Here is a 12,897-nt window from a genome sequence, read left to right as displayed (position 1 = left end):
AATGGTTCGTGTACAATAAATGTAATAACGGGAAGTGCCGAATTCCCACAACGAGTAGCGATGAACATACGTCTTCTGCTTTGCCATGCACCAGAATTTGGCTATAACGAACAATGCTGCGTATAATCGGCAGCAGATTACATGGTTGCTTGATTTGACAGGGGGTTCAGAGTGTTGATCAAAAAAGTCTATCAGCGACAAGCTTTGCTCTTTCGGTCCCCTGATCAAAACAATGTCGTGAAACAGGCGTCCAACTCTTTTCTGTAGAGACGGGTTGACGACATGAAGCGGACGCATAACGCTCGTGCGCAGAGATTTTAGAGTATTCCTGACTTGGAGTAAAAAATAGTGTCATTGCATGCCACAATTACGCCTTTCCTTCGAGTGTGTGCAGACTGCAAGTTTCTGGAGTGCTCATTTCGGACCTGAAATCTCACAGGTCGATGCAACCAATGAACAGAAACAACGAAAGTGTTCAAAGAATGCGTATTACGAAGCACACAAAAAACACATATAAATCGATACTAAGTGGGTACAGAAAAATAACTTTTTTACCTGCTTAACGAGTTCTTCAGACACATCCAACGGAGATCCGCTGCTGAGATTCGCGTAAAGGTTATCCCATGATTGTGCCCACATGTTTCCTACGAACGAAACCAGATAAAAGAATAACACGTCTCTCTAGTTTTATTTGTGAAGGGAGGTCTGCTACGAAACCACCGAGACGCCTGCTAGATGCATTTTGTTTTTATACGCAATCAATACGCCGAGGAAGTGAAGTACGGGTAGAGACGTGAGCGCGCGAGGACGTCAGAAGGCCGAGCTCTTGCGTGAATGATTAGGGAGTAGATCTAAAGATAGCAGCCTTTCTCTGCACTGCACTCATCGAACGCTTTGAAGGTGCAACGCAGGCGTCGGCTGTTTGGCTCTTGCATTCGAACGCGTTCGACGAGCGCAGTGGACACAAAGACAGCTAGCTTCAGGTCTACCCACTAACCATTCGATCCAGAGCTCGGTGTTCTGACGTCTCCGCAAACTCTCGTCTCCTCCTCTTCCTCACTTTCTCGGCGCTATAAAAACCGTGGAAAAGGATTTAAAATGACATCAAAGAAAAAAGGTTTTAGCCGACCGCAATTGTGGTTATTTAGCACTTCGTACCACTTCGAGCCGGTGTTTCGAGCGTGATGTATGAGCTATAATACTTATGGTACCCATAAAGAATTATAAAATGATTGTGTAAGTTAACAACTGAAAAAGCCGATTTAGGCGCAGCTACTCCGAAGTTTTCAAGCGTGCCAGGGACCTCGAACGTGCGCAGTCTAATCAACATTTAAAAATAAGCTCACGGTTCTGCGTCTTGGCAACACGACCAGGAGTGACACTGCCCTATCTTTTTTTTTTCTCGTGAGGTCCGCGCGATTATATCATTCCTCTTTTTTATTCAGCACATTCACCTGGAGCTTGCTAAGATATAGCATCGCGTTGCAAGGTAACTGAACTTTACAAAACATCAGCAGGCTCTTCCAAGTATGCAGACTTGTATGTTAATAAGAATATAATAAATCATTTAATTTATTACCTTTATGGGGCGGCGTGTTTGTGCAGCTAGCACCGCGTGGGTGCATCGCCCGATAAATCCACAAGACTGCCGCGCAGATCAGAAAGTGGTTTTCAACGTTCCATCAAAAATATTTTCTACTTTACCTAACGATCAAATTCAACTAGTCGATTTATACTTCACTTAATGAACATTTAACTCGTCTTCTTATCTAAAGCTGGTATTATATGGAGACGCCTGGGTCTTAGAATTTCCAATTTGAAATAAAAGCGAGGAATTCAAAGTGGCAAAAACACGAAGCAACGAGAGCTAGAAAAATAAGTTAGAAAAGATAGCAAAAAAAAAAAAAAGTTGAGTGACGTGGAAATAAATATTATTTCAACCGTTTAAAGTCCATTCGACAACATGAAATAATTTCGGAAACACATCTGAGGCTTCTTTGCAATACTTCGAAAGAAAAGCGGAGTGTCCTACCAAGCAGGTGTGCTGGGATTGTGCCGTCTGCAGGCAGTTTTCCTTTGTAGATAGACTTCAGTTTCATCCTCACGAAAGCGTGAAGTTTCTTGTAGAGTGGCGCCACCTCTTCCCATACGGTGTCGATCACATCCGAAATGTTTTCCATTTCGTAGTTCTCAAGCCATTTATCTTTCACGTTGCCGTAACCTGCAACATATTACGGTTATGAGCTCTCCCTTAAATATCTCTATCAACATATAATTACACGAACACCCTCACCACCTAGTCCGACAAATAAAATAAAAAATAAGTGAGGGTTCTACAGATCTATCCTGTAGCTGTTCCCAGTCGCGGACGAAGACCAGAACGGTACGCAAAGTATATTTGATATAGTTCTTATAGAGTAATTTACGCTCTGCTTATGAGCAAAGCCTAGGGGTCCGGTTTCCCGCAAAGCATGCGGATAGACAATCACCGGAATCGGCTAAAAAAAATGCCAGCGATTTACGCACAGAGGTAACGTTTTCAAGTGAAAATCTCTCTGCTCAGGTAGGAATTTTACCGAGAAGCGTGTTCTCAACCTCCTTATTCGCAGCGTATTTTATGCAGAACGCGATGATCGCCTGTATGTGTGCTCTACATCGAAGTACATACGAGACCGTTGTTCATATGTAGTGCGTCTATTACTCGGGCAAGGAGGGTAATAGCAATTAGCATATTTACGGATATTTTGCACCTCCCTTTTGGCATCTTAGAGGCTTACAAATCCCCTCATGCGGGCTGTGAGAGCTTTGTTGTGTCATGTTTGCTTGCGAGCAACTGAGGCTAAATTCACGAATAGCGTCTTAGGTTACGACAACTTAGCTAAAAAGTTCGTAACTTAAGAAGAGAAAGAAATTGGTATTCACGAACGCATTTTTAAGCGAGAGGAGGAAAGCGACGTTCTCGTACGGAAAAACTAGAACTTTCTGTGTCCCGCAAGCTCCCGATCCTTGCGAGAGCGGGCTGTTGCTACGGCGACGGCGTCTTCGGCAACACGAACAACCAATTGGAGAGCTCGGAATCGTTCGGAGCACGTAGATTTTGAATAACAAACACAGGCGGCCTTTCCGCCAACGCTGGTCTGCGGCTCGTGTCCGTGCAGTCAAATGTCGACTCTAGCACGATCTGAACAGGCCCGATTGCCGAGACCGGAATAACCGCCATCGTCGACTGCTACAAGCTCGACTGCTACGAATTTAACACGACTGCCATCATGCTCTAAAAAGACAGCCGCGCCGGACGTCTGCAAAGCGGCGTAGATATAAACAAATCGCCGCGGCTTTTTTCTCGGCCTCGGAAATGCAGGAACGATCCGACGCCCAGAAGATGTTTGAACGACGAGAGTGTCAGCGAGAGCCACGTAAATACCTGTCCACACTCGGAGCGGACGCACCCGTTTGATCGAAGTGCTGGATTTGCGCTGTTGGACCGCGTTTTGGTAAGCGCTTCGAGGCCGATCTTTTACTATTGCAACTAGATGCCAACGTGACACTGGGCAAAGGAAGGCTGGACCGGCATCGCGTAGCTTGTACGAACTGCTCTAGCTCGACAGTGTTTACGTACCGTCGTGTCGGAATAAAGATGGCATATTAATAACAAAGTATACATACCATATGTTGCGCAGGTAATCCATACGGCGTTTGTTTTAGCTCTATATAACACAAAACGTGGAGATAAAATTGATGATAGTCCCTTTTAGATGACAGCGTTCGTCGCCGCTGCCTCGAAAAATAATAAGACGAGCTTGACCTGTTAATCTAAATTTGAGGTTAGCGATCAAACTATTTACACGGGAAAGGTTCACAGGGGTCACGCGGTCATATTTCATTCAGCAAGCCAGCCGGTCGTGGGCAGACAGACCGTACTGGCCAGGGACCGTCGGAGCAACACTTATGTCGAAACAGGTAGGAGTGCCTTGCTGAGCCTATATTCTGCCGAGGTCGCCCATAGCTCACCGATCTAGCCCTTGGCGGTCGCTTGGTCGGTGGGATCGCTGCTGCTGTAACTTTTCTTGGACGTTTGTGGATTGAGCGTCCATGCCCGACGTGGTCGGCTTCGAGTACTTTTTTATTTTTTCTTGCTGCTTGAAGTCAGGACGCGCGAGAAGAGTACGAAGAAAAATTAATATCCGTTGGTCGACGCGCGAGAAGAGTACGAAGAAAAATTAATATCCGTTGGTCGTTGGAACCAAGTAATTGAGCGGCACAGTCGGCCATGTTGATTTCATCGTATAAAAGTGCGCAAAACATGTCCTGAGCCGTCGTAGAGTTCCATCGTAACCTGCACAAAATTCACGATCATTTCATTTCGTGACAAAGAACAAAGAGTGGGTTGGTGAAAGGCCCCGTGCTCCGCGTAGTAAAGCTTCACCTGTTATCTCCATACCATATGTGCACAACTCCGCACACAGACTAAAGGCAATTGCAGCGCGCATCGACACTTCAGTTGTCTTCTCGTGCAAATTGCGCCTCAAAATCTTTGCAGAAGAGTGAACAACAAAGCCCCCAAAGGATGTTCCATCACACAGGCCAATCAGACCGTTCCCTGTGAGGAGTGGGTGGTATACACCAGCTCATGTTTACAAACAAAGTGGAGCGACCCTAGCGGACGCCACCGGCGCCGCGCATGCGCGATGGAGGGTGGGCAAGAAGCGCGATGGAGGGTGGGCAATCGCCCAAAAAACAAACCATTGAAATGCGATGTTGTCGGCGGCGGTGTGAGTCCCCGTGCTCTTTTTCGCGTTAGAATTGTTGATTCAACGTCCTCCTAACAATGTCCGACTACTTGAGCGGTTTTAGCGAAATTAACGAGGCTCGATACACTGCAAAAGTTCGCGTGAATAATGTGACGTGCGGCGGTTCCTTTCACGTGGACGCCGCAGAATGGGCGCTAAAGCCTAGCTCCCACGATGAGGTTCTGCTCGCTATTTTCAGTCGCGACGTCGCTCGGGCTGCACAAGCGTGGACCGTAGCTGAGATGGTGGACGTCGATACTGAAAATCGCAAGTAGAATCTGACATTACAAGTCGGTGATGGCCACTGGTAACAATAATCAACATCTCCTTGTATCTACTGTTTACACTGTGCCTACTTAACCCAACTAACCTTCAAACTTAAAAGTGTTTGAGGCCTGCACTTACTTATTATTGCAATCACCGGGTGAACACTTGGATTACGGGCCGCTGTCGTTTGAACGAGCAGTCGAAAAAAAGCAGACACGTTTGAAAGAGCAGATGACACTTCGAGCGTATGCGCAATGAAGTGTGCGCAAGAAGCACCGCGTCCCGCGTCAACAGACCACTGGAAAATTACGTTGTCGGCGTCTGTGTGAGTCTCCGTACTCGTTTTCGAGTTGAAATTGTCGATTCTACGTCCTCATAGCAATGTCTTACCACTTAGTCGCCTGAGCGAAATTATCAAGGCTCGTTACGCTGCTAAACTTTGCGTAAATAGTTTTACGTGCGGCGATTCATTCGCGTGAACGCCACAAAATGGAGGCCAAAACCATGATGAGATTCTTCTAGCTATTTTCGGTCGCGACGTCGCTCGTGCTGCAAAAGTGTAGACGGTAGCGGCGATGATCGACGTCGATACTGAAAGTCGGAAGCGGGAACAGACCAAGTGAATCAGGCATAATAAGTCGGTGATGGCCACTGGCACCTATGATCAGCACCTTGTATCCACTGTTTACACCGAGCCTACTTAAACGTCGTTTGAGACCTGCAATTACTTCTTATCGCAATCACATGGTCCAAGTTTGGTCTATGGGATGCTTTTGTTTGAGCAAGCAGACGACAAAAAGCAGACAAGTTTGAAAGAACAGATGACAGTTCGAACGATCAGGCGGCCGTTTAAATTTGAAGGCACACTGAACCCGCGGGTGGTCTTGACCAGGGTTGGGCAGAAATACTCAAAGAAGTATTTGGAAATACAAATACTGGAATACATTTTATGGAGGGCAGAAATACAAATACGAAAATACTGATACTGCAATACAATTTTCAAATTTGTTAGAGGCGCCAAATGATATGAAGCTTGAAGGTGGAAGTTTTTGATACTGGAATTACTTTCCCGTAGGCTTGGCACTTTGCCTTGAAGGTAGTGATTTCAGACGACGAGGAATCTTCAATGGGCTCAAGAAAACGTTCCATCAAGGACTGACCGCGGTCCCTTCCCTGACATGCTGTCTGTCTGACGAGGGATGCGAAAAGACTTCGACCTGTAAATAAATTCTATGTCATCCTAAATCGAATCAAAACGTCATCACGCCTTTGTCCAATAAGGACGCGCCTGCCATCACATGACGTCACGGTCGAATGAACTGGTATTTTTCATCTGTAGGTGTTGCTTTGAACTTGAAACTTTACCGCGCTGCTGTATGAAAGGACAATACGGACTTTCGTTGTAGGTTACCTCGTTGAAGATCATGCAGGCAGTGCCATTTGGAATTTTCGAGAATAGTGGACCACCTGATGCATCCTGGAACATATGTCTTCTGTTACGGTTAAAAAAAACGATACGGTAGCATCCCGGTTGTGAAGGTCCTTTCTGCCGACCATCCGCCACCGACCCATGGATTGCAGTCCTCAAGTTTCGCCTTGCATACTTTAAATAAAGACCTCGTGGATTGCGACCTGATATTGCCGGAACAGGTGCGAGCTCTCCGAGAAACAGCGCGCTCGAGAGTCGAGACGAGTCGCAGGTGTACGAACTCTGAGTCGGCAGAGCGAGGCTACGTCTGACCTCTTTCTTGGGTTTCGGATCACCAGAGCAGCGGGTAACTTCCACGTCGGCTGATGACGTAACTTTGAGCCGTGAAATATTACGGCCGCAGCCTCGGACGCCTTCGAATATATGTTGAACTTCACTGCATGAGTCATCCTACTATTTCAGGTCAACCACCGCCAAGCTCGTGCTGCAACGGACTGTGACTCAGCTTTACTGGCTGGGTGTACTGTGTACGCTAAGTGTCACAGAAAGACGGCTAGAGCGTTTGCGAATTGCGGACGAATGTTCGACTGGCATTAACGACTCCCCGTGGCCCCCCGCCCCGTCGACGCCCGAGGCGGTGCTTGGGGTGGTATCGAGTTACGTGGTGGCGGTCCCGGTCGGCCGAAGCGTCCGGTAATGGACTTCATGTGTGTGTTCGGCCCAGGGTTGTGTTTTGTGTTTGTGTTTTGCTTTCTTAATATTAAGTGTTGACATACATGCTGCACAGGCACCGCTGGCGCAGACTTCGAGTTGCGACTCGACGCCTGTTGAAAGATATATGGGCATGGTTCTTGGAAGCCTCGAGCAATTTTTGTTCCGAGAACTGTGTTTCTTCTCTTTCGTCCTAAGAACGAGGCGAACTTTGTTTCTGCTACGCTGTGTCACAGTTTGTTTTTGCTGTTATGGTGTTCTTGGAGTTTGGAATGTTGAGTGCTGCAAAGGGGGCATTGATTTGTCGGGGGAAGGGAAAGGTTCCCAGAGGCGTGTGACGAAAAACCGTGACGGAAATTCAAAAATGGCAAGCGGCCTCAAAGGTGAACGGTCGTGTTTGACGAGACCACTGTCGACAGCCCCACGCCGTCGACGGGAGGAGGGCCCAGCGGTGTGCTTTAGTGTCGTGAGCCAAGTGACCACCCCGGACCTCTCCAGCTCGGACGGACTGCGCAGAGGGACGTCATCTCCAACACCAAAAGCTGAGACTTGACTAGACTCTCCTAATTTACGTTTGGACTCTTCTAAGCCGTAGTATTACTTCAAGTTACTGTTTCCAAAGTATTTAAATGGTAGACTTAATTTGTACACACTGCTAGTGGTGTCGGCGTTAATTCTGTAAGCTGTCTGTACTGTATTCGAGCGTTTTCCTTAACGTTTCTCTTCTGATTTGTGAAATTAAACTGGCGTATTATTCATAGCCGTCTCCGCCTCTCTTCATTTTACGAGTCCTTCCACCGGAGCGTGGACCTATTGCTCGGTCAGCACGGTCCTTTCAAATCATAAATTTTGTTTGTCGAGGATCAAATTGGGATTATATTTACCTATAACGCAAGCAAACCTGTGACAAACTATGACTCAGGAAACCCCTACCTACGGACCTGCGGCACAAGATGCTCTGACTCCACTCCTGGCACGCCACCTGGTTCGAGTCCTAGACTACGCAACGCTTCTCAGAAGAGAGAGAAGGACGCATAGAAAACTAGTTTTGAGAATCGGAAGGAACCTTGGTCAGCATGGTAACAATGACCCAGCATCTCCTTGACCCTGGTGCTCTCAAAAGTAAAAAAACAAAAATAAAATGCGTTCGGCTTTTTTTTTTTTTTTTGGTGGGGGGGGGGGGGGGGGGGGGAGTATTCCTCAAGAAATGTAACGAAATACATTTCACCCTGATTGTATCGCGATACAAAGAAACATTCCAAATGTATTTCGATACAGGAATATAGATACTGGTGAAAAAAATGTATTTCGATACAGGAATATAGATACTGGTGAAAAACATCTATCGCGATCCAGAAATAGAGATACGAAATGCATTTCTGAAATACTCTCGCAATAGATTTGTATCGCGATACTGCCCAACCCTGGTCTTGACAACTTAGCGGTTTTCCCTTGTTCATGTTGGAACAAAACAAATACATCCGGCGACCACATGTATTTGTGAATTCAACCCAAAGTGTTGCCTGCAGAAGCAATTGTAGTTCGACAGAGTCTAGTTTGCCCTTTTCACTGATCCTATCCACGTTCTCGGACGAACTGAGCAGGCAGAACACACACGAAAACTGACCATCAAACCTTTCCCGACCCTTTTGGTACAGCCACCGTCGCGGTGTTTTGACGAGAAGGCAGATTTTTTTGTCTGGTTTCTTCGAAAAGAACACAGAAATGCATGTCTCATACGGTGACATCCGCCCACCGCCCCAGACCGGAACTGCGCCGGACGCGCCACCATCGCGGCGTGACGTAACAGAGTTGAGTTCGTGTATACTCCATACCTTTTTTATGGCGTGACCGATACATTGGTCAGACAGGGCGTTGTCTGAACACTCGCCTACAAGAGCACGTCCTGGAGGTTTCCCGTGCTTTAAGCGACTCTTTTCATCCAATTGTTGTGCATAAACGCCTCTGTACGAACTGTGAAGCTCGGTTCCAGGACACCAGCATATTTCTTTCTTTGAATCTTGTCCATTCGTGAATACCAATTTGTTCTTACGTTGTGTCGTACGCACATTTTTGCGTAAGATCGTTTGGCGAATCTTGCCTCTGTTCCTTATGTGTTTGCACACGGCAGTGTGCGAACATAGTGAGTGTTGCAGATACGGTTGAAAACAGTGTGTGCAGAGTATGTAAAATGGATGTAGGAGTGCAAAGCTCATGTTTAGCTGTTTGACAATTTTGAACAATTTGGAAAGAGGTCCCAATATCAGGGTACCATTGAGTGTGGCGGTCTTGTTCAGGAGTTGGACGAACGGGATATACAATTCTCTCTCCTTGCGACCCACGGTGTCGTGCCATGCTGTCCAAGCCTCCTGGAGCTCAGTGTAGTTTCCAACTTTTGCCATTATAGCTGTGAGATCTGAAATGAAAGGAAGAAACTTACTTATAAAAACTAGCTTCTCAAATAAAAAGCAAAGAAACAAACACGAATAACCTCGGTTATGCCAGAGCAATATGCCTCCTGTATACTCTATGCATGCGGGATGCGCTATCCGAGGCTGTCGTGTTTACTAAGTCCTCCTCCTCATCTAACGCCCATGTGCACCGCCAGACGACCCTGCCTACGTTGGGAGGCTATAGAAAGGTGATCAAGAAAGGGTCCATCTTAAACCGTTGGAAGCGTTTACAATTTAATGGCGGACGACTCCTGCGCAGTTGGTCGCAGGTGCACTTGCGTTGCGTTTTCGAGTGACGAGGAGAAAGGCAGACGAAGAAACGGAAGCGTTCGAAGACGATCAACTCTTTCGTCAGTTCCTCGCAGCTCGTATTGCGAATCCGGCACATAAACCACGTGACCCCGAGAGAGCAGTTCGGAACACTCTATAATAGAAGCTCTCTAGGGGACGAGTACAGCACGCGTCGCGAGCATGGCACCACCGTTAGCCTCCCGAGAGCCTGTATTACAGAGAGTATCCAACTGCCCGATTGTAGTCACGTGGTTTATGGGCCGCGTTTGCAATACGAGCTGCGATGAGGTGACGAAAGAGTTGATCGTCTGCAAACGTCTCCAACTTTCCTCCTGATTTCCTCCTCGCATCGCGAAAACGCACAGGATGCGCACTTGCGACGGATCACCGCAGGAGGTGTCCACCATTGACCTTCTCTTCAATCTAGGCTCTCTACGTTTGGTCAATGGGAGGGGCGGGCATAGCGAGGAGGTGTATCAGACGCATATTGAGTGCTAGACACCCTCTCTTGACCAACCATAACCCGAAAATAATCTCCTAGCGGTGGTAGCGAGGTACAGTTTAAAGAAGGGCGTAAGAGTGCAATGTAGTAATTTTTCGTGGTTGAAAATATGGTGCGGGCCATGTTTCGATCATGATCATGCAAAATATGCAAGAAGCGCGAATGTGCCGCTCGGACTCTCGTTTGCTCGGACGGAGTCTGAGCGTTAGGACGGGATATGCCCGGCCCTCAGCGCCTGGCGTACGAATTACGTCGATCGTTCTGCGAGTCGCGCACTCTTTTCAGGTCTTCTAAATGTTTTTAGATCTTTAACCATGATTTTGTATGACCGTGATTGAAACATCACGTGCACCCAATTTACAGTCACCTAGGGTTACTCCTACGCACTTATTAATTTTGTTTAACCCGACCACCACCAGGGTATTCGCGGCTTCTGGGTGGCGGCATTCGAATTTGTGAAGACATCCTGGAACATGCCCAGCCCACTTTCGGCCGATGGCGCTTCCTCATTTACTTTCTATACTTCCCAATAAATGACCACACACATTCTATATACGGCTCCGTCCCCAAAGCCATGTAAAGAGAGACTTTGGTCAAAGACAAGCAAAGACAGGGCGTGCGCCAGACGCAGAAACAGGGCTTTACAGGCTCTCTAGGCCAACCAGATGCCGAAAAGAATCTCCTAGCGGTGGTAGCGAGAAGCAGTTTTAATCATAGGTATATGGTTTTAATAAGCGCGTAAGAGTTAAATGTAGTAAGCCTTTATGATTGAAACTAGGGTGCACGTGATGTTTCGATCATGATCACGCAGAAAGAACTAAGGGACGAATCTGGCCGCTCAACTCTGTTTTTCTCAGACAGAGTGTGACCGCTCGGACGGCAGTTTCGCGTCCCTCGGCGCTTGGCGTACGGATTATGTTGATTGTTCTGCTAGTCGCACTCTTCCACCATGATTTTGGATGACCGTGATTCAAACATCACGCGCACCATATCTTAAATTACCGAGAGTTACTCCGATGCACTTATTAAGTTTGTTTCCCGCGACCACCGCCAGGTTATTATTTCCGGCTTCTGGTTATCCACGTTCGAATTTGTGAAGACCCCCTGGCGCAGCCCGCTTTCGACCAATGGCGCCTCCTGATTTGTCTCCTATACTTCGCAATGAATGGCCAAACTTTTTACATATACGGCTCAGTCCTACCCCAACAAAGGTAGCGCCCCCACCCTGAAGCCACGGCGGCGGCGCGCAACTTCTCGGACGGCGGCCCCTATTGTATTTTCTACCGTCGGACAGCGAGCGACAAACAGAAACAACCGAAACCGGCAAGTTTCAAGCACGCGCGGCATGCGATCCCAAGCCTTTGGCAGGCTTGGGATCGCTCGGGCTTATTCCACGAGCACCGGGAGATTGCAAGCTTGTCAAAGGTAGTTTCACGCGATTGAGGCTTGTCGGTGTCACTTTGATCTCTTTGTGGCTCAAGTAGGACCCAATAATTACAGTCTGAGTCCACGTAAAACACTGCATGTGAGCGTGGATCTTGACACGGGTGTGCGTTCAAATTTTAACGCTTCGAATTGCAAGATCTATTTCTGCATAAATCAGCAGACATACCTTATTTATTTATATTTTATTAGCTTTATATTAATAGCAATTTACGTTATTGCACGGGCAATATATCTGCAGTCTTCACTTTACTGCACTTACGTTTTTAGCAATTGGCATATTTAAACATATTTTCAGCTTATTTTTGCGCTAGAAATATTAGGCGAGTGGTCACCTTTATTAAAAAAATGCTCAACTGTGCCGAAAGAAACCACCCCAAAGGTTTCCTGGTGTATTGGTGCTTACTTGGAGTCAGAGATAGATTCTGCTTTCCACCAACTGTAACCAGGGATGAGCTGTACACCCGTGACATGGTCGAACTGAGATTCTCCATCTTAAAATAAATGTATTTTAATAAAGTTCAGCCTTTAATAGGTAATAGGTGTTGCTTCCGAGCTTATTATCTCTCTAAAAATAAATTTAGCTATTAAATTGAAAGGACGAACTATTAATAATCTGTACGATTCCGAAAATCAGAGGTAAGACATGCAGACGAAAAAAAAGCAACAAAAAAACCCTTTGTTTCTATTCTTCTATTGCAAGACCCTCTGTTCTGCATGCCAGTTAAGACGAACACTTTTTAACAAGCTATAAGAGTAAGCTGCGGCTTTTAATATCCTGGCCAAAAGCACGCACTCGTGTAGCGCAAGCATTCTACTTTGTAGATTCGGGTTGGCTCCTGGCTGGTGTCAATTTTAACATTCTTGCATGGCGCTTTGCTCAAAACGACAATCATGCCTTCCCTGGGCTGTGAAGATTGCGCAGTGGGCTGTGAGTTCGTAACTTTTTAAACCTTGGAACGGTGCTGAACGCATAGAACAAAAACTACATAGGCCAGCTTTGTTGGCTAT

The 12,897-nt window shown here is 46.8% G+C and overlaps 1 protein-coding gene across 1 annotated transcript in view; it reads right to left on the bottom strand.

Annotated features, from left to right (window-relative positions):
• The window catches only part of LOC8041020 (angiotensin-converting enzyme-like), a 71,163-nt gene that overhangs the window by 37,610 nt on the left and 20,656 nt on the right, over positions 1–12,897 (bottom strand). The window contains exons 4-7 of the mRNA XM_029971055.2: positions 12,293–12,380; positions 9,470–9,613; positions 2,033–2,221; positions 556–644 (exon numbers count right to left, since the gene is read on the bottom strand). Of these exons, the coding sequence (XP_029826915.2) occupies positions 556–644; positions 2,033–2,221; positions 9,470–9,613; positions 12,293–12,380 (510 nt within the window). The remainder of the gene's footprint in view (positions 1–555; positions 645–2,032; positions 2,222–9,469; positions 9,614–12,292; positions 12,381–12,897) is intronic.

The sequence above is a fragment of the Ixodes scapularis genome, unplaced genomic scaffold (assembly GCF_016920785.2).
Source record: "Ixodes scapularis isolate PalLabHiFi unplaced genomic scaffold, ASM1692078v2 PGA_scaffold0__279_contigs__length_252992795, whole genome shotgun sequence".
NCBI classification, from domain to species: Eukaryota; Metazoa; Arthropoda; class Arachnida; order Ixodida; family Ixodidae; genus Ixodes; species Ixodes scapularis.
The sequence above is the reverse complement of the archived record's forward strand: the minus strand, read 5'-3'. Positions and strand labels throughout refer to the sequence as shown.